The following is a 22,597-nucleotide window of genomic DNA, read 5'->3' as shown; positions in this document are numbered from 1 at the left end:
GAAAAGGTGATATATAGTGATGTATCGGGATATGAGATTTGTCATATCGCCCAGCCCTACCCTCAACCCCTCCCATCTATCTCTGAAAACCATTTAGTTTTGATTTCTAATTGCCAGATCATTTTAAACGGCTGTTTCACAAAAGATCTAAACCTTTATTCTCATAGCTTCTACAGAATAATTATATTACTGATCGATTGACTATTACTTTTCAAATCCCCAGCAGTGCAATTTGCAAAGTTAAATCCAGGTAAATGTTGCAATTCTTCAGCAATTGCTGAACCTGTGACCAAAAACAAGCTACATAAAGGCAGTACCAAAACAAGTGATCTAATGATTCCATCTCTTTGCAGGAAAATCTGCAGAGCAGGGATGGTTTTGTCCCACATATAGATTCAATTCTACCAATAGAATGTTGTCTAATTTAAATTTAATCATGTATCACTTCATAAACCATGGAATCGGTACATCTTAAATCACTTTGCAACCTGTATGGCACAGCTGTAAAAATTTTAGTCCTTTAATTAAAATGGTATTCTTTATCACAATTTTTTTTTATTAATGCAGGGCTGACAGAAAAGTTCCTTGCCTCCATTTTTGTGGTAATACTGCAATCAGTTGGTTGTAATTTTGGATAGAGCAGACATGTCCATATATGTTTTGTTAACTGCATGTGTGACATAGGACTGGTGGAGTTATACAATTTACAAAGATACCGTTTTTAAAGATATGTTTTTTTAAATCAATTCGTGTATTTGAGTTTAACCGTAACATTTGTTCTGTCTTTTCTGGGGGATTAAAGTGAAATAGCAACCATATTTCTATTTTTAGTCAAACATATCCGTTTGGGCTTCTTGAGGTCAACTTGCAGTCTACAAATGATTTGTAATTAGGTTCCGGCCCCTCCAACCATCCGCTCAAGAAAAAAATAGTCCCGTGGCTATAACTAGTTGATGAGCCCTGCTTTAGTGAGGTCCACCAATGCTTTAATATTTAATCATTTTTGCCATCCAAATTCTTATTCATTATATAAATAGGAACATTTTATCTGGCTTGCCGTTCCAAATAAAGTGGAATATTTTTTGCTCATATAATTTTAAAAACAGGCCCATGTGTGGGCAGGGCCATAGGTACACTGAACAAAAATATAAACGCAACATGTAAATTGTTGGTCCCATGTTTCATTTACTGAAATAAAATGATAGAAATTTTCCACACACACAAAAAGCTTCTCTCAATGTTGTGCCCAATTTAAAAAAAATCCCTGTTATTGATAATTACTCCTTGCCAAGATGGCATATCAAAAAGCTGATTAAACAGCATGATCACTAAATCAGGTGCACCTTGTGGTATGGGCAGGCATAAGTTACAGACAACGAACACGAATTCAATTTATCGATGGCAATTTGAATGTACAGAGATACCGTGACAAGATCATGGAGGCCTATTGTCGTAACAATAATCCGCCACCATCACCTCATGTTTCAGCAAGATAATGCATGGCCCCATGTCACAAGGATCTGTACACAATTCCTGGAAGCTGAAAATGTCCCAGTTCTTCCATGGCCTGCATACTCACCAGACATGTCACCCATTGAGCATGTTTGGGATGCTCTTAATCGACATGCATGACAGTGTGTTCCAGTTCGTGCCAATATCCAGCAACTTCGCACAGCCAATGAAGAGGAGTGGGACAACATTCCACAGAACACAATCAACAGCCTGATCAACTCTATGTGAAGGAGATGTGTCTCGCTGCATGAGGTACATGGTGGTCACTCCAGATACTGACTGGTTTTCTGATCCATACCCCTACCTTTTTTTAAGGCATCTGTAAGCAACAGATGCATATCTGTATTCCCAGTCATGTTGAATCCATAGATTAGGGCCTAATACATTTATTTCAATTGACTGATTTTCTTATATGAACTTTGAAATAGTTGCATGTTGCGTTTATATTTAAACTGGGACATGACCAGTTACGAGTTGATCAGGGTGATTTTTTTCACAAATAGACAGGTATTGTCCTTCCCATCTTGCCAACTTTCTATAAAAAAGTATTGTAGTGAGATCATTACTTGCTTTCGGGATATGAATACCGAGTATGTCAACCTCACCGTCTGATCATTTTATTGGTAAACTACACAGTAATGTAAAAGTTGTATTTTTTTTGCGATCCAATACGTAATATGGTACTTATCATAGTTCTGTTGTAATCCAGACAGGATAGAAGAATTATCTAGATTCTCTAAGAGGCTGAGCAGGGATCCAGATTGCGGATTTAAAACAAAACATGAATCATCAGCGTACAATGACACCCACAGTGGGTATCAGATGTATTCCCACTTGGATAAACCTGATATGTCTCCCCTCCCCTACTCACAGCACTACTGGATCCATGAGATGCAGTCAAATGTGATGCCCACTTTGTTTCCCCATGTATTAGCAAACTCCCGCTATATTAGCATAAATTCGGGTTGAAAAATAATGAAAAGCGGAATAGCAACCCTTGGGGCTGGCTTCCTTGTGGTGGGTGGGTGGGGGTCATGCTCAATTGGCTGCTTTTGCCAAACAGAAAAAAATAATATTCTTTGCGATTACGGTGGAGAAATAAAAAGCTGTGTCACAACGTGTAATTTTCAAACATAATGCTTTCATAAAGTGCTATCCAGTCATAATTTTCCTATCTTGTTTAAGGAATGTTCTCATATCAATTGAACAGTGTACCCGCATTCTTCATGTGATGATCTTTAAACTTGCCACTGCTCCCTGAGCAGTATAATCAATAAATATAAGTGTTCATGAGTCCTGACATCTCCCCCCTCTCTCTCACCTGCCCAGCCCTCGTCTCCATCCTGGTGGTCCAGTTCGTCTAGCTCCTTCAGGTCATCCTGTTTCAGGATGGAGGGTCGCTTCACCATCTCTCCTCCCCCGCCACGGGGACCGCCCTGGGGACGCCCGCGACCGTCCTGACCCTGCTGGCGAAACCTGGGAGGTGCCTCACCAGGCGGAGGGTACCCATAGGGCCCCTGGGGGCCGTAGGGAGGCGGGAAGGGCAGGTAGGGAGGGTACATCTGAGAGACAGAGAGAGAGCGATCCTGCTTAAGAGAGTTACACAAAAGCAGTGGTGCAAAAAAAGCAGAGATTGACAATAGACTGCTGCTACACTGGTGGCTAACAGGCTGAGAGCCCATCTGTGTGTACCTGTAACAGTGTGATGTTCTAACACCTTAATATACAATGGGAAACTTCGCTAACGAGACACCCACTGATGTACAGAAACACCTAATTAATATGACAGTATTGTCAAGACTTTGTTCCAAAACCAACAGAGCAAAAAAAAACAGGATGGAAACACATAGAACTTCAGTTTTTTATTTGGTACACAACACGTTATACGACAAAGTGCTTTTAAAATCATCACACGCTTTATATTCGCAACAAGCCATTTTGATGGAAACACAGCTGCCGGTAAAGTGTGCATATATTTTGTGTGAATATTAAGAACAGGCGTTTTTGCTTGAAAATCTTTTACAAATGGATGAAAAGCTAGCTACTGAGATAACAGTGCCCTCAAAGTATTCATACCCCTTGAATTATTCCACATTTTGTTGTCTTATAGTCTGAATTAAAAAAATTGATAAAATGTGTGTTTTCCCCTTCTCACTCATCAACACACAATACCCTATACAGTGAGAGAATTTTTTGACATTTTTGCAAATGTATTGAAAATGAAATACAGAATTATCTCATTTTACATAAGTATTCCTACCCCGGAGTCATAACATGTTAAGAGTCACCATTGGCAACGTTTACAGCTGTGAGTATTCTGGGTAAGTCTTTACGTGCTTGGCACACCTGGATTGTACAATATCTGCACATTATTCCTAAAAAGATTATTCATGCTCTGTGAAGTTGGTTGTTCATCTTTGCTAGGCAGCTATTTTAAAGTCTTGCCATATATTGCATGTAGATTTAAGTCAAAACTGTAACTAGGCCCTCAGGAACATTCACGGTCGTCTTGGTAAGAAACCGTGCATATTTGGCCTTGTGCTTTAGGCCATTGTCCAGATGAAAGGTGAATTTGTCTCCCAGTGTCTGTTGGAAAGCAGACAACCAGGTTTTCCTTTAGGATTGTGCTTTTGTTTAGCTCTATTCAGTTTCTTTTTATCCCCCCCAAAAATCCCTACTCCTTGCCGATGACAAGCATACCTATAACATGATGCAGCCACCGCCATGCTTGTAAATATGATGAGTGGTATTTAGTGATGTTGTATTCAAGACATAAAGTTAATTTCCTTCCTCTCCGGCAACTGAGTTAGGCAGGACGCCTGTATTTTTGTAGTGACTGGGTATATTGATACACCATCTAAAGTGTAATTAATAACTTCACCATGCTCAAAGGGATATTCAATGTATTTTTTATTTTTTTTGCCCATCTACTAATAGGTGTCTTTCTTAGCGAGGCATTGGAAAACCTCCTGGTCTTTGTGGTTGAATCTGTGTTTAAAATTCACTGCTCAACTGAGGGACCTTTCAGATAATTGTATGTGTAGGGTACAGAGATGAGGTAGTCATTACAAAATCATGTTAAACACTATTATTGCAAACAGAGTGAATCCCATACGCTCTTATTATGTGACTTATTAAGCAACATTTTACTCCTGAACTTGAGGTTTGCCTTAAATGGGTTGAATACTTATTGACTCAAGACATTTCTGCTTTTCATTTTTTATTAATTCGTTAACATAAAAAAAATATGAAAATCCACGTTGACATTATGGGGTATTGTGTGTAGGTCAGTGACACAAAATCTAAATGTAATCCATTTGAAATTCAAGCTCTAATAACAAAATATGGAAAAAGTCAAGGGGTGTGAATACTTTCTGAAAGCTACATCTATTGTGAGCACACATGCAGAGATTACACCAGGAGTAGACTTACGAATGGAGGCATGATCCCTCTGTACTGTGGGAAGCCAGGGCCCACGGGGGGCTGGGGCAGCACGGGGCTGCTGGCAGGGGGGTTCCTAGGCGGCCCATGGGACTGTGGGTTCTGCTGCTGGTGGAGAAGTGGGCCTGCCTGGCCACCAACGGCAGCCCCCTCTATGACCAGCGCCCCGCCTGGGCCACCCTCTGCGACCCCCTCCCCGGTGGGCGCCAGGGCGTGGCCCCCACCGTCCCGCCAACTCGTCATGTCTGGGGAGAGAGGGAAAAACAAGGAAAAGAGGTAAAAAAAAAACACGAGGGAATAAAAGCCACTTATACCAGCATTTTGTATTCAGGAACAAATACTGGACATGCAATGAAATCTTGCCATAACCGATGTCCTAGTTACAAAACTGTTCCCAAAAATGTGTCTTTCTTTCAGTTAGAGGAATCTTAGAATCAACCTGCATATCCGCCAATTGGGGTTTCTGGAAAATGTGGGAATTTTAGGGCAGTTACCGGAATTTTGCAACGTAGTTGTGACTAATAGTGATTTTTTTTAAATACAAAGAAATTTAAAAAGATGCACTTGCTCTGACCACTGCTTCTTCTGTACTGTTGGTAGCCCTCTTCACTGTGTGGTCTATAATAACCTATACAGAGATGAGCGTTACTCACTCGGAGGGCGGAGGCTTGGTCCGGGCCCATACCACTGATCTGCAGTGCCCTGTTCTCTGCCAGCTTTGTCCTGGTCGCCAGCCGCCTGCAGGGTGGGAAATTCCTCGCGAGAGAATGGCGACGGTTGGTTTGATCCCTTTCCACCTGTATGGTGCGAGAGAGGAGGGGTTACTCACAGTTAAATATCCAGACGTGAGTTAGTTAGGAAGCCATTGATGATGCAGTCAAGTCCGCTGAGACGTGACAGACGTAAAGTATGATACTCACCATCTCCTTGTGCTCCATGTGTAACACTGGCCTGAGCCCAGGACCTTGCCCCTGCGGCCTGGGCTGAAACCGGGGCGGGAACCGGAGGTGGAGCCTGAGACACACACAACAGCACAACAATAAGGACCATGGCGGTATGGAACCATTTTGTGTTGCAGTTCACATTGATATTGAATTGGTGTGTACCTCTGGAGCTGGCGGGGTTCTCGGGCGGGTCGGTACAGGCGTCTGTGAAACCACAGGCTGCGGCAACTCCAGCTGCGGTGCTGACAATACATCGGTACTGAGAGAAGGAGAGAGAGAAATGCCAGATGGGTAAGTGTCAGACACGCCAGTCAGACAATTGTGCCAATTACCGAGTTAGTAGGGGCCTATTCCCGATGACCCACGGCGGTATTGCTGGCGTTTCTTGAGATAACATAGCATCTGTATATTCATATCACCATTAGAATATATTTATTCTGCAGATGAAGATGGACACAATCCTGCTAATTCAGATAAATCATGATGATAAATCGATTCAATTCAAGTTCTGGGCAGATGTAGACTTTAAACAAGAGGCAATAATACCCAACCACGTTAAATAGTAAAGCTCAGTGAATAGAGTGCGACTGAGAATAATTTAGTATAGTGAAATCTATAGAGCGCCTCATGGGGAGTGTGCCAGGGGGGGACTCCTCCTCACCTCTTTGGGTCTGCTGGTTCCAGCTTGCTTGCCCATCCTGTGCCGTCTTTGGGAACTAGCGAGACGTTGGGGTCGTTGCCTTTGTTCTCCGCCTTCAGACTGGGCAGGCTGGCAGGGGGTGGCATGCGCCGCGCGGAGGCAACTTTACCAAGAGACTGCAGGCCATGGCGGGGGGGAACTGACGGGGGGGCGGGAGAGAGAGAGAGGAGATGAGGTCATTAGCAGAAAGACCACTGAGAACCAAATGGGAGGGGAGATGAGGTCATGAAAACAACAGTGGTTATCGCCGACAAGATGTAGGCGTTCGATAAAGACTCCGCAAGAACCGCAGAGAATAGGGCTGGGTGATTAGGCCTAAAAAGCATATCTTGATTTATTTATTTTTTTTAAATACAAAAAAAATCTAAATAAGCTTTGTTGTAGAATGTAAAGGGTCAACTATGCAGGGCTTGTGAAATTATACCCAGCTAAATATAAGCCTTTAACTTGCCTAGTTAAATAAATAAAGATAAGCCTTCCACAACCATGAGACCCACTAATAATTGAATTTGTCAAGAAGCCACTCCTACGTTGTCTTGGCTGTGTGCTTAGGGACGTTGTACTGTTGGAAGGTGAACCTTTGCCCCAGTCTGAAGTCCTGAGCAGGTTTCCATCAAGGATCTCTCAGTACTTTACTCCGTTCATCATTATAACATTATTATACAGACACTTGCCTAGGTACTAGCTAATATGGCTTGTCACCATGTATTGGAGTTCTCCCTTTCACTTACACAGTAAGACAGTAGTGTTCAAAATTGATCAAAGGGCCAGTGTAAATTAATAAACGGTCCGGATCTGGCCCGCGGGCCACCAGTTGAATAGCCCTGGAGTAAGCCCAAGCAAAGCATATTTACTATAACAGAGTTTACGCGATCAATGGGGGGAAAAAACTACATAGGCATTTTATATGAAACGGAGCCAAATCCAAGACAGGATTTACATGTGTAACTCCAGTTCTCATGAAGGATGTACACTCACTCCGTCATCTGCTCACTCACACATAATATGCACCTACATTAATACTGACTCTACACACATACAAGCTGCTATTAATCTTTCTTATTTTCTGTTGCCTAGTCACTTTACCTCTGTACATATAAAGTAGTGTGAACCCTTTCGAATTACCTGGATGTGTGCAAAAATCGGTCATAACATTTGATCTGATCCTAATCATAGACAGTCTGCTTAAACTAATAACACACTCTAAATTATATGTTTCCATGTCTTTGTTGAAAACACAGTGTAAACATTCACAGTGCAGGGTGGGAAAAGTATGTGAACCCTTGGCAGCAATAACCAAATTACTGAACAAAATGTTTTTGGACATAAAGAGGGACTTTATCGAACAAAACGAACATTTATTGTGTAACATGGAGTCTTGTGAGTGCAACCATATGAAGATCAAAGCTAATTGATTAATTTGATCGCTATTTCTGACTTTTGTTACTCCTCTACTTGGCTGGAAAATGTTCAGATAATCGCATGGTATGCTTTCGCCGTAAAGCCTTTTTGAAATCTGACACCGCGGCTGGATTAACAAGAAGTTAAGCTTTATTTTGATGTATTACACGTATCAATATTCAACATTCAAGGAAATATATTCCTGTAGTTTGAATTTGGCGCGCTACAATTTCACTGGATGTTGTCAAATCGATCCTGCTAAAGGGATTGGTGCGTGAAGTTTAAGTTCCTTGCTCAGAACATATGAAAGCTGGTGGTTCAATATTCCCAGTTCTTCAATATTCCCAGTTAAGAAGTTTAAGGTTGTAGTTATTATAGGAATTGTGACGCGTCAACTATTTCTCTCTATACCATTTGTATTTCATATACCTTTGACTATTGGATGTCCTAGTAGACACTTTATTATTAAACTGGCAAACGCAGTAAAGTTTGAATGAATGCTTACAAGCCTGCTGCTGCCTACCACCGCTCAGTCAGACTGCTCTATCAAATATCAAATAATAGACTTAATTATAATAAAAACAGAAATACGAGCCTTTGGTCATTAATATGGTCAATCCGCAAATTAACATTTCGAAAGCAAAAAGTTTATTCTTTCAGTGAAATACGGAACCGGTCCATATTTTATCGAACGGGTGGCAACCCTAAGTCTAAATATTGCTGTTACATTGCACAACCTTCAATGTTATGTCATAATTATGTAAAATTCTGCCAAATTAGTTCGCAAAGAGCCAGGCGGCCCAAACTGTTGCATGTACCCTGACTCTGCGTGCAATGAACGCAAGAGAAGTGACAATTATCCTAGTTAATATTGCCTGCTAACATTTTTTTTAAACTAAATATGCAGGTTTAAAAAAAAATAGACTACTGTGTATTGATTTTAAGAAAGGCATTGTTGTTTATGGTTAGGTACATTCGTGCAACGATTGTGCTTTTTCGCGAATGCGCTTTTGTTAAAACATCACCTGTTTGGCGAAATAGGCTGTGATTCGATGATAAATTAACAGGCACCGCATTGATTATATGCAACGCAGGTCAGGCTAGTTAACCTAGTAATATCAACCATGTGTAGTTAACTACTGATTATGTTAAGATTGATTGTTTTTTACAAAGTTTAAAGCTAGCTAGCAACTTACCTTGGCTCCTTGCTGCACTCGCGTAACAGGTGGTGAGCCTGCCACGCAGTTTCCTCGTGGATTGCAATGTAATCAGCCATAATCGGCGTCCAAAATGCAGATTACCGATTGTTATGAAAACTTGAAATCGGCCCTAATTAATCGGCCATGCCAATTAATCGGTCGACCTCTAATTATAATTATTATATTCAGCCCAATGGCACAACAGCCACAAAAGACATGGATTTTTTTAGGGGTCATTATGGCCACACAGAGGATGCCGCCGGGCAATTCGATGCATTATCAAGTGCTTGTCAAATTGTGAATGAGAGACTGATGAAGTGTGTACAGCCTGCACAAAAAACAAAGCAGCGCTCATGCCTTTCATGCAACTTTTTTCAAATCGCACCATGCAGCCTTAGAATGTATTACAAATCAAAACATATAGCCCAACGTTTGTATCACAACTAAAGTGAAATAAATAACTAAATTAAGCACATAGGACCTGTTTCTTTGTTAACCGCTCAACACAGAATAGCCGTACGCGTGAACTACCTCAATTTTTTTGGAGAAAATGTCCTTTATTTTATTCAGCTATGTTCAATTGTACAGAGCTCGACTGTGACATTTTTTACAATGAGCATATCTGCTCCTAAACTGAAAAATCTAGGAGCACACAAATACATTTAGGACCAGAATGAAAAATCGGAGGTAGTAAAGGGGCAATCCGCTGTTAAAACGATAACAAAGCATCATCGCCGCCACAGTTTCAGTAAAAAGCTGAGGGATGGGGCTTGAGAAATGTAACCAAATTCATAGAGCTATGGACGCAGGGACTGACCATCAACATATGAAAACTATAGTTTTAACCACGTTTGAGGCTATACAGCGTTTGTTTACATTTACTTTGTTTACAAACATTGGAAAAACAATCTTGTATATTTGCTTCTGATGGGGTACTAAGTCCATGGGGCATTTATAAGTAATACTCTTCAGGAATCAGTGGGTTTATATCATTAATTTCTAAGTAAAAAAATGTATGTAGTAATTACAGATTGCCCCTTTAATAATAATAATACTAATAACTGCCACCAATTATAAAATACAGGGTTTATGAGCAGCAGAAAATATATATATATTTTAACTGGGTCTATATAAATCCTAGCTACTTTGGAGCTCAGGTCCTGAAGAAGCTCTACTTTTTCCTTTCTTTGTTTGAATACTACTGAGGATGCGGGACAGCGAATAAATTACAATAATTATTACCTTGGTGATTCTTTTTTTTTTTTTTTTAGGCACTTGTGCTCCCAAATTATAATTCCAGGTAGCACAGCAAAATATTTAGGAGCATATGCCCCCAAAATGGTAGCACTGTAGAGCCCTGTTGTATTCTTCATACTACAAAATAATGCCACGGAATTCAAAGCAAATCTCGTCTGCAAAATGAACCAGTGTAGCCCACAGCCAGATCAGGGCCTAACATAACGACAATTCAGAGTACGCTATTCTGTTCTTCTGAAATAGACTATATACCATGTTTCTTTAGACCAGTCTAAAATAAATATTGGATTTATTGTGATGACGTAGGCTATATTACTTTAAATATAGTTGTTTCAAAGGTCTGCATCAGTGGCTTGTAGGCTATGCAGTCTCTCAATCCAAGATGGCAGCATGTCAAGTCGTTTGTCTGTGATTAGTAGTTTTTAACCTACTAATAGCAATTCATTTATAGTGGAGCAAATCTATACTTTCCTTGTTGTGTAGTGCAAACTACTTTTTTGCTGGTGTAAAGATAGTGGGTCTCCCTCAACTTGGATAATCTTTTAAATCGCCATTTGCACTTCTTTACTCAAAATTTACCTAGGTAACTCTCCCTTTCCCTCTGCTGAGTGTCTCGTCCAAGCTGCTCCTCTTCGCTCTCCACCTGGCTGTCAGCGGCAGCGCAACAATCCCCAAACCGTTCTCTCAATCGACCCCCAATCTACTCAGACACACCCAGTCCCTCTCTCCCCTTACCTTTCCTTGGACTCTATTTCTTAAATCTCTCAGAGAAAATGACAATTCTAGTGGTATTGCTTTGCACACTGACTTTACTGAACTCTGGAGAAAATAAACATTGCCGCTGGGTGAGTATATCTGACAATTGGAGCCTGTTGTCTAAGATTGATGGGGTTAGGATTTTGGCTTAATCAACTGATGGCAATTGTGTTTCCTGAAACCTGGCTCCGCAAGTCTCTTCTTGATAAGGATATTTGTATAAAATGGTTACAGTGTGTATCGCACTGATCGATTTAAAAAGGGTGTGGGTGTGGCTATATATGTAAAGCCTACATTCCTTGTAAGTGTGGCAAAGTCTGAAACTATTTGTAAACAGTTGGAATTTATTGCTTTGAATCTCTGTCACCGGTATACTTTTAATTAAAAAGCCAATGTGTGTTTACTACCATTTTTATTCTTCGGAAATGTGGTGGGTACTCTTCGTTCGCAGGATTTCATTTTGCTAACTGTTCCAAATCTGAATTTGGTAAAAGGGCTTTTATGTACTGTGCACCATCGTCTTGGAACGCCTTACAAATTACTTTTAAACTGGAAGAACTTGTCCCGATTTGTGTTTTTTTAAAATAATTTATGAAGGATTTTGAGGCTGATTCCTTTTTTCCAGTCGCAGGCAGCAGAGAACTGGAAGGAAAGGCGTCCAAATGAGGTTTTGGCTTTAGGGATGATCAGTGAGATACACCTGCTGGAGCGCGTGCTACGGGTGGGTGTAGCCATCGTGACCAGTGAACTGAGATAAGGCGGCACTTTACCTAGCATAGCCTTGTAGATGACCTGGAGCCAGTGGGTCTGACGACGTGTCAGAGGCCTTGACCTTGACGGAGGCCTTGACCTGTCAATGTTTTTAATTTGCTTTTTTATGATTTCGTTATTGATTTCTATGGTTTTTACTAGATGACTTGTCGTTTTTCATGTTGTATCTGTCTGTAATTGTGTAATGACTTGGTGCTGCCTAGATTGGCCAGGACGCTCTTGAAAAGTACATTTCAAATCGCAATGAGCCCTTCCTGGTTATATAATGAGTTTGTTTAAATGCAAGGAAGCCAGGGGATGCTAAATGTGTTGGTTAATTAAACAGCCATTAATAGCTTGACAATCAAGCTATTGATTGCTTGACAATCACTGGCTGACGAAATTGTTAATAGCTTGCCAGTTAATAGCTTGACAATCACTGGCTGACGAAATTGTTAATAGCTTGCTAGTTAATAGCTTGACAATCACTGGCTGACGAAATTGACCGCCACAGCCATAGTTTTGAGTTGGCAAGAAATGCATTTCACTGCACTTGTACAAGTGACATTAAAACTTAAAACTAAACGCTAAAATGTTAAGTGCTAAAACGTGGGTTGTGTATGCACTTCTAGTCAAGTCGGCCCATACATCTCATGTTGAAAAATGATTGCATAATATGACCCATTTATCATAATCGATATCAACAAATCCAATCCCCTATGATGGATCAGAAAATGATCCGGACACCTCACGTCAACACCTGACATTGTTCCACACGCTAACACACTACCTGGACAATGGAAACGAGAATACTCACCAACAGGCTTTTGTGCTTCAAGGCTCTTCCCTTTGTAGGTATCAAACAGGTTGAGAGACGCATACTTGGATTTGCCATCCTTCCCCTTTGCAGTTTGCCCAGAGCGCTCTGACATTGCGCTGTCCGCTCATTGAGTAAGGTGAGCCCTGAGACTGGAAGAGAGAAAGAGATGGAGACATTTGACACCATGTATGCGTCACTGAACGTGAAGGTAAACGTGGTGTTGAGTTGATGCAGGTTCTAAACAACAAAACGAGTCCCGATATCCAGTCTTTGCTTAGCAGTGTATGCATTACAAAGTTTGTAGTGTGGACAGACAGAGGGGGAGGACAGTGCTCAGAACAGGTCAATAACATTAGAGACCAATGTGTGAGCAGAGCTAGCACGTGAACAGTACATTGCCATGAACACGTCAACACAGGAAATACTGTACCGAGAGAATAATGCGATCCATGGTATAGTTGCCATGGTGATGCATTATAAATTACGTTCCACTTTTTCTAGGTCTGCCTTGAGAGGGGTTGCCTCCATGGCAACAACACCAGGGTTGAGCCCATTTTACAACTCACCAATAAAATCCACTGGGCTGACATCGGTCCAAATCATAAAGATTTGGCTACAGCTAGAGAGTTGTTCTGTGTCTGTAAACGGATCAAATATTACAAAAACAATATCCGTCTTTGTAGGCGGCGCAATCTTGTTTGAGGAAAATGTTGCCCCCTTGTCATTTTACAAAGACGGAGGCCAATTGCAAACTGCACAATGAGTTGATTATCAAATGAATTAACGTGCAACTGGAGCCCTCTGTAGCTCAGTTGGTAGAGCATGGAGCTTGCAACGCCAGGATGGTTTGTTCGATTCCTGGGACCACCCATACGTAAAAAATGCAGGGGGTCCGCGGTCAGATCTCAAAATATATACAGTACCAGTCAAAAGTTTGGTCACACCTACCCATTCAAGGGTTTTTCTTCTAGAATGACCCAGAAAAGACATACCAACCTACCTACTGTCTCTGTGTGAGTCACCCAAAACAGTCCTGTTTGTGCTGGTACTGCATGGTGAGAATGTCAGCTCTGTCACATGTTGCTGGGCTAGTATCACTAAATCTGCTTCTATTTGGGAGAAGTTTTTTGTTTGTGATGTAGTAGGGGTTTCATCACCCTTCTGCACATGTACGTTTGAGTCCTTGTGGCAAAAAGTAGAATGCTTGATACATGATTTGATTTCAGAACAATAAGGATGGATTTGTCAAGATTAGAATGAATGTACAGTACCAGTCAAAAGTTTGGACACACCTACTCATTCAAAGGTTCTTTATTTTTACTATTTTCTACATTGTAAAATAGCAGTGAAGATATCAAAACTATTAAACATTTGGAATAACGTAGTAACCAAAAAAAGTGCTAAACAAATAAAACATATTTTAGATTCTTCAAAGTAGCCACCATTTGCCTTAATGACAGCTTTGCACACTATTGGCATTCTCTCAAGCAGCTTCACCTGGAATGCTTTTCCAACAGTCTTGAAGGAGTTCCAACACAGGCAGAGCACTTGTTGGCTGCTTTTCCTACACTCTGCGGTCCAACACATCCCAAACCATCTCAATTGGGTTGAGGTCGGGTGATTGTGGAGGCCAGGCCATCTGATGCAGCACTCCATCACTCTCCTTCTTGGTCAAATAGCCCTTACACCGCCTGGAGGTGTGTTGGGTCAATGTCCTGTTGAAAAACAAATGATAGTCCCACTAAGCGCAAACCAGATGGGATGGCATATCACTGCAGAATGCTGTGGTAGCCATGCTGGTTAAGTGTGCCTTGAATTCTAAGTGAATCAGACAGTGTCACCAGCAAAGCATCCCCCACACCTTCTCCTCCATGCTTCACGGTGGGAACCACATATGCAGAGATAATCCGGTCACCTACTATGCATCTCACAAAGACACCGCGGTTGGAACCAAACATCTCCAATTTGGACTCTAGACCAAAAGGACAGATTTCCACCGGTCTAGTGTCCATTGCTCATGTTTCTTGTCCCAAGCAAGTTTCTTCCTCTTATTGGTGTCCTTTAGTAGTGTTGTCTTTGCAGTAATTTGACGTGAAGGCCTGATTCACACGGTCTCCTCTGAACAGTTGATGTTGAGATGTGTCTGTTACTTGAACTCTGTGAAACATTTATTTGGGCTGCAATTTCTGAGGCTGGTAACTCTAATGAACTTATCCTCTGCAGCAGAGGTAACTCTGGGTCTTCCTTTCCAGTGGCGGTCCTCGTGAGAGCTGGTCTCTTCATAGCGCTTGATGGTTTTTGCGACTGCACTTGAAGATACTTTCAAAGTTCTTGAAATTTTCCTTATTGACTGACCTTCATGTCTTAAAGTAATTAGAGGTCGACCGATTAATCGGAAAGGCCGATTAATTAGGGCCGATTTCAAGTTTTCATAACAATCGGAAATCGGTATTTTTGGACACCGATTTTTTATTTTACATCTTTATTTCATCTTTATTTAACTAGGCAAGTCAGTTAAGAACACATTCTTATTTTCAATGACGGCCTAGGAACGGTGGGTTAACTGCCTCATTCAGGGGCAGAACGACAGATTTTTACCTTGTCATCTCGGGGGATTCAATCTTGCAACTTTACAGTTAACTAGTCCAACGCTCTAACCACCTGATTACATTGCACTCCACGAGGACCCTGCCTTTTACGCAAATGCAGTAGAAGCCAAGGTAAGTTGCTAGCTAACATTAAAATTATCTTATAAAAAACAATTAATCAATCATAATCACTAGTTAACTACACATGGTTGATGATATTACTAGTTTATCTAGCGTGTCCTGTGTTGCATATAATCGATGCGGTGCGTATCGTTGCTCCAATGTGTACCTAACCATAAACGCCTTTCTTAAAATCAATACACAGAAGTATATATTTTTAAACCTGCATATTTAGCTAAAAGAAATCCAGGTTAGCAGGCAATATTAACCAGGTGAAATTGTGTCACTTCTCTTGCATTCAATGCACGCAGAGTCAGTGTATATGCAACAGTTTGGGCCACCTAATTTGCCAGAATTTTACGTAATTATGACATAACATTGAAGGTTGTGCAATGTAACAGGAATATTTAGACTTATGGATGCCACCCGTTAGATAAAATAAGGAACGGTTCCGTATTTCACTGAAATAATAAATGTCTTGTTTTCGAGATGATAGTTTCCGGATTCGACCATATTAATGACCTAAGGCTCGTATTTCTATGTGTTATTATGTTATAATTAAGTCTATGATTTGATATTTGATAGAGCAGTCTGACTGAGCGGTGGTAGGCAGCAGCAGGCTCGTAAGCATTCATTCAAACAGCACTTTCCTGCGTTTTGCCAGAAGCTCTTCGCTGTGCTTCAAGCCTATCAACTCCCGAGATTAGGCTGGTGTAACCGATGTGAAATGGCTAGCTAGTTAGCGGGGTGCGCTCTAATAGCGTTTCAAACGTCACTCGCTCTGAGACTTGGAGTAGTTGTTCCCGTTGCTCTGCATGGGTAACGCTGCTTCGAGGGTGGCTGTTGTCGTTGTGTTCCTGGTTCGAGCCCAGGTAGGAGCGAGGAGAGAGACGGAAGCTATACTGTTACACTGGCAATACTAAAGTGCCTATAAGAACAACCAATAGTCAAAGGTATCTGAAATACAAATGGTATAGAGAGAAATAGTCCTATAATTCCTATAATAACTACAACCTAAAACTTCTTACCTGGGAATATTGAAGACTCGTGTTAAAAGGAACCACCAGCTTTCATATGTTCTCATGTTCTGAGCAAGGAACGTTAGCTTTCTTACATGGCACATATTGCACTTTTACTTTCTTCTCCAACATTTTGTTTTTGCATTATTTAAACCAAATTGAACATGTTTCATTATTTATTTGAGGCTAAACTTAATTTATTGATGTATTATATTAAGTTAAAATAAGTGTTCATTCAGTATTGTTGTAATTGTCATTATTACAAATAAATTTAAAAAAAAATAGGCCGATTAATCGGTATCGGCTTTTTTGGTCCTCCAATAAATCGGTATCGGCGTTGAAAAATCATAATCGGTCGACCAATAAAAGTAATGACGGAGTGTCATTTCCCTTAGCTTATTTGAGCTGTTCTTGCCATAATATGGACTTGGTATTTTACCAAATAGGGCTATATTCTGTATACCACCCCCACATTATCACAACTGATTGGCTAAAACTCATTACGGAAAGTATTTTCACAAATTAACAAGGTACCCCTGTTAATTGAAATGCATTCCAGGTTACTACCGCATGAAGCTGGTTGAGAGAATGCCAAGAGTGTGCAAAGCCGTCATCAATGGAAAGGGTGGCTACTTTGAAGAAACTCAAAAATAAAATATATTTTGATTTGTTTAACACTTAGGTTACTAAATGATTCCATGTGTCATTTCATAGTTTTAATGTCTTCACTATTATTCAACAATGTAGAAAATAGTAGAAATAAAGAAAAACCCTGGAAAGAGTAGGTGTCCAGACTTATGACTGGTCCAGCCACCCTAGTCATAAACTGTTCTCTCTGCTACCGCACGGCAAGCGGTACCGGAGTGCCAACAGCTTCTACCCCCAAGCCATGAGATTCCTGAACAGCTAATCAAATGGCTACCCAGACTATTTGCCCCCCCGCTACAACTCTGTTATAATCTATGCATAGCCACTTTAACAACCCTACCTGCATGTACACAATTATCTCAATTACCTCGACACCGGTGCCCCCGCACAATGACTCTGTACTGGTACCCCCTGTACATAACCCCGCTTTTGTTATTCACTGCTGCTCTTTAATTATTTGTTTTTCTTCTCTTACTTTTTTCTTATTTTTTTCTTATTTTAATGTATTTTCTTAAAACTGCATAGTTGGTTAAGAGCTTGTAAGTAAGCATTTCACTGTAAGGTCTACACCGGTTGTATTCGGCACATGTGACAAATAACATTTGATTTTGATTTGACAGATGCAATTAATTTTGGCCAGCGGAATAAGTTTATGGGGTGTAATACATTTTAGAGTAATAATATTACATTGTATTTATTTTTTTGCCCTGCACAAAATGGGTCTGAGAGGCTCACAGTGATATTGGTATGCACAGTACTCTGCCAATTATAAATTGTTCAACTCAATATTTCTTGAATTCCCCAAAAATTGTATTTACATAAATGCTCTGTAATTAGAAACTGTCCATTGAAAATCTCACTTTTAAATGTTCATATTCTGTTAACTCATACCCAAATAAAGTTGTTGACTGATCTTATAATCGTATCTGTGGCCAATGCATAAATTAGATTTAAAAAACACGTTAAAAAACCCAAATCACACTAAAAAATGCTTGTTTCCTTGAGGATTATGTCATCCTCCTGAGGACGATGAGCTGACCAATCAGCGGTCTACTCGCATGAATATTGACCGGTAAACGCCCACAACATTCTGTTGTTGGGGTATGACAACACACTATTCCAACACAAAAAAGGCTGCTTTTAAACATACTTATCTACAATTTTTTGGTGGGAAAACTATTTCACTCATATTGTAATTAATTATAGGTCATATTTCATAGAATTACACTGGAGACTACTATAAGCTTTAATATGGCAAAGTTCTCACTCTGCCTCTTGGGAAAATGTGTAGAATTGCAGGATTAGTGCTGAGCGATTAGTGCCTTGAGGTCGTTTCGGTTTCAGTTATATTATTAATAAAAAGATTTTTGATTTCAATAATATTTATTAAACATTAAATGCACTATGCATTGTGGGTTGAATGCTGTAGCGCAGAATAAAAGTCTCATGATGGATTATCACTTATTAACCATCAGTTATTCACATTACAGACCGGACAAGTAGCCACCACTATGGAATATGGTCATCGTAGTTAATCATCACGTTTTCTGCACTAAACTATGTAGAAAATTGGCCTGTTGGAAACTACAACACCTTACTGCATTGCACAGTTCGGCATGATCTGATTTATCTCGAGAAACTGCAGCGCAAGGTGCGCATTGAGCTCACAGTAAACAAACAAATTAAATGGAATTTAAATAATTTTACTGCAGTCGGTCAATTAGTTGTTTAAAAATCGCCTCAGCGCTCTGCAGGATATTAGCTTTAAAGCTGCGACAAAACATTTTGCTGCCCCATAAAAAAAAAATGTAGAATTGCAAGAAATTAGCTTTTAAACTAATATTCTCTTTCCAATGCCAAGAGGCGGACCATTAAAATGTTCCTTCCCAGGGCCCGAGACATCTCAAGTCATGGTAAAACACCTTGTATGTTATTTGTATCTCACTCAAGTTGTGTTCTAATTATGAGGTGTCCCTTATTACTTTGCCATCACAGAAGGGTTCCCCGGCCTCAAGAAGTTTGAGAACCCTTGTAATAGTGCACTGCACACCACAAGAGCAACTGACAAGATAACTTGACCCATTTAAAAGACTGCAACAATATTATTAGAGACCGGCAGGCACCCACCATTAAATACACAACATGATAAATAAAGGATGTGTTCAATGCACATTTGTATGACGTGAAGATATGGGTTGCTTTAATGGGATAAATGTACATTTAGTCATACTATTGTCCCAAACACCTTCAAATAGCAGCACACCTTGTGTGCCTCAATACCCCGATGAGATTAGAAAATTAGGTTGTGGGATGGCAAGCAAATAACATGTTGTTCAGGGATTAAGAGGGCAGATAAACAAGCCATCAATGTAATACACCAGGAAGGGCCTTGTAACGCATAAAGGAGTTCAGGGCCAGCCACAGCATGCCATCAGAATCACAAGCACACTCAAAGGCAAGGGTCAGCACAACACAGTCCAAGTATACCGCTTCACCAAAAATAGTTGCTAGCATAAACATCACATTGACTGTAGCCATAGTTAACTCTGAACAGCAATCTAATGCGGCCTCCATATTCACGTTGGGAAGGGGGACTGCGATGTTTCGTAATGCATATCCAGATAAATTGCGGTGGTGAAATTAGTTTAGTTACATTCCTCGTTGAATCACATTGAATACGTCAATCAACTCAGTTTTTAATGCTTTAGTATAGATTGTATAAATCCCAATTTCTAGGAACTATGCGATTTCGCAAATTATTTTATGAAGAGAACATAACAAAATGGCGGTGCGGGTAGGCCATCTGCATTATAACAAACCGGTTAGCAATTAAGCTAGCTAACTATACGATGCAAACATTGCATGTAGCTATGACCCACGCCGTGATACACATGGGCATGGCTGTTGTGCAACAAGATTGTATAACTATACAGTAGAACCAATATATCTAAATTAGTAACCTAGCCATCTGTAATAGATCTCTACATATCGCCCTGCTATGAACCAAACCAGCCAGCTAATAGCTAGCTAACCAACACTATTGTCGCTAGCGAGTGACTGTTAGCCGATGCTAACGTTAGTTAACTAATGTTACCACATTAGCACACATCTCTTGCGGTTGCCATCGTTACATTTCAACTATAATATAGTTAGCTAGCTAGCTAATATTTTACATCAGGAAATACAAGATGTAACTACTAACCTGGTCTTGTCCCGACTTGTCTCGAGTTGTATCGCAGAATAATGTAATGTAGCCCTCTACTAACTAACGTTAGCTAGTTTATTGCTCACGCTGTCGCTGGCAAGTAACGTTTACCCTAGCTTGCTAGCAGAATTACCACTTTGCTAGCTCAAACTAGAAATTAATTAACGTTATAAAATAAGAGAGGGGATACTGGAGATTGATGTGTGTAAAACGGCTTACTTGTACTCCTTTTTCTTTTTCCACAAAACCAATGAAAAATAAAATTATTACAGGAGCGCTTAATCCGTCACTACAAGAGCCGTCAACGGCTACTAGAGACCGTAGTGCAGAGGGGGTGGAGGGCACACAAAGAGGGCGGGCTCAAATTAACATCATGAGTTCTGAATCCGCATTTTGTCCTATCAGATCTAATATTTTTGATTATGTCAACATTTGCATGGATTTAAATCACGCCCTATCCTACATTGTCAGATCGTGTTGACATTTAGCTACGTAATGTATTTTACAGCACTCTGATCAGCGAACCGTCTACTGTGTTTATCTTGTCCTACTGTCTGGTTGCTATTTATCAACACCAAAACAAAATCAAATGTGTGTTTTTCACTCACAATATAATGCAATTCAATAGTTTATGCCTTACTCCTCTTGATCAGCTCTCTTGCGTGACCATAGCGTTAAAGGGGAAGTTCACTCATTTTAACGTGGCCTTAATTTCACTCTTTCTGTGCTTGTAGTTGATCCCCCAAAACTGTTTTAACATTTTAATATATTTTATTATTTTTATTTTGAGCACGATTTTTTTAATCGAATGCAGAGACATTCAGAATGTGATTCTGATGTAATATGAGATTTTTTTTGAGTGTTTTGGAGCTTTTTCTAACATGCTTTAGACACATTTTCTTAATGCATTGTAGTCAATGGCAAGTGATGACTCAAAAAGTGACAACCAATTTTCTCTGACCAAACAAAAAATAAACAAAATACAGTTTGGGCGATCAACCACAAGCACAGAAACAGTGAAAATAAGGCCACGTGAAATGGGCAAACGTCCCCTTAAAAAACGGTCAATAATATTAGTAATTCATTCATTTATTAGTAATTCATTCATTCAATTATTCATTAATATATTAGTAATTTCATTCATTAATTCATTGTAGACTATAGACAGGCAGCACTATCCTGATGCAGCACAGGGGCTGTATATCCATAACAAAACATTATAATTGTTGATTATAACGTGTGGATGAAATACTGAAACTTTCCCATTCTTCAACGCTTTGAGACAGCATCTCAATATCAGAATTTTGACCTAGATAGTTTGTGTGTATGCATTGATATGTAGGCTACTTGTGCCTTTAAATTTTATTTTATGTAGTTTTGTCCATGAGCTGTTCTTGTCTATTGATATTCTGTATTATGTCATTCTGTATTGTTTCATGTTTTGTGTGGACCCCAGGAAGAGTAGCTGCTGCTTTTGCAACAGCTAATGGGGATCCTAATAAAATACCAAATAGATGTGAAGCTTTTCGAGAATGGTTTTTAAATGTGAAACATGTATTTTGATGGAAGGTCTAAGATGTCAAGTAACAATTTCCTCTCTTTCTTTTTTAATTTAATGCATGGACAAGATCATGTGTAGCAACATTCAGGTAACCTTAATTATCAACGTCAATGTTTTTTTTGAAGTAACTCAATTACTTTTACTCTGAGTACTTTTTAATTGAGCTACTTTTGACTTTTACTTGAGTCGTTTTTTTTAAACGTCATTTTTCTTCTACTTGAATAAAATGTAATTAAAGTAACAGAACTTCTACTTGAGTGGGATATTTCAGTACTCTTTCCACTTCTGACTGAGTAGCATAAAATAAAATAATTTCATGTTCTGTGAGTTCTCTCTATTTACCATGCATGAACAGTTTCAGTATGTTAAGATGGACAGTAGACCTGTTCATGAAGATTACTAAAACGTATGCAGATGATAGAGTAGCTTTCAAGTGGGGTAATTTTTAGTACTTTTTTTTTCAGTGGTCAACGCTTAAAGTATTTATTTTATGAATTGTTTTACTCTCCTCCATTAAGTTTTTTGTTTGTTGTTGCATTAACTAGCTCTATGTAACATAAACACACAGTAATCAATGTCAATCAAGACATTGATCTTGAAAGGGAATTTGTTTGGATAGAAGACAAATCAACCTTGAGTTTGGTCATAAAAACCACTAAAGTTAATCATTATTGTC

General features: G+C 39.8%; 1 protein-coding gene across 3 annotated transcripts in view; it reads right to left on the bottom strand.

Moving 5' to 3' along the window:
• LOC120022696 (protein PRRC2A-like) overlaps positions 1-20,671 on the bottom strand; it is a 41,207-nt gene extending 20,536 nt beyond the window's left edge. For 2 of the 3 annotated variants that reach the window (XM_038966679.1, XM_038966681.1), the window contains exons 1-8: positions 20,358-20,671; positions 12,778-12,929; positions 6,559-6,736; positions 6,060-6,156; positions 5,874-5,967; positions 5,607-5,750; positions 4,945-5,198; positions 2,834-3,074 (exon numbers count right to left, since the gene is read on the bottom strand). In XM_038966679.1, coding sequence (XP_038822607.1) covers positions 2,834-3,074; positions 4,945-5,198; positions 5,607-5,750; positions 5,874-5,967; positions 6,060-6,156; positions 6,559-6,736; positions 12,778-12,892 — 1,123 coding nt within the window. In that variant the 5' untranslated portion in view covers positions 12,893-12,929; positions 20,358-20,671. The remainder of the gene's footprint in view (positions 1-2,833; positions 3,075-4,944; positions 5,199-5,606; positions 5,751-5,873; positions 5,968-6,059; positions 6,157-6,558; positions 6,737-12,777; positions 12,930-20,357) is intronic. The other variant, XM_038966680.1, reaches the window with a different exon arrangement.
• Positions 20,672-22,597: the final 1,926 nt, after the last annotated feature.

The sequence above is a fragment of the Salvelinus namaycush genome, chromosome 27 (assembly GCF_016432855.1).
Source record: "Salvelinus namaycush isolate Seneca chromosome 27, SaNama_1.0, whole genome shotgun sequence".
Classification (NCBI taxonomy): Eukaryota; Metazoa; Chordata; class Actinopteri; order Salmoniformes; family Salmonidae; genus Salvelinus; species Salvelinus namaycush.
This window is presented reverse-complemented; position numbering and strand designations above follow the sequence as displayed.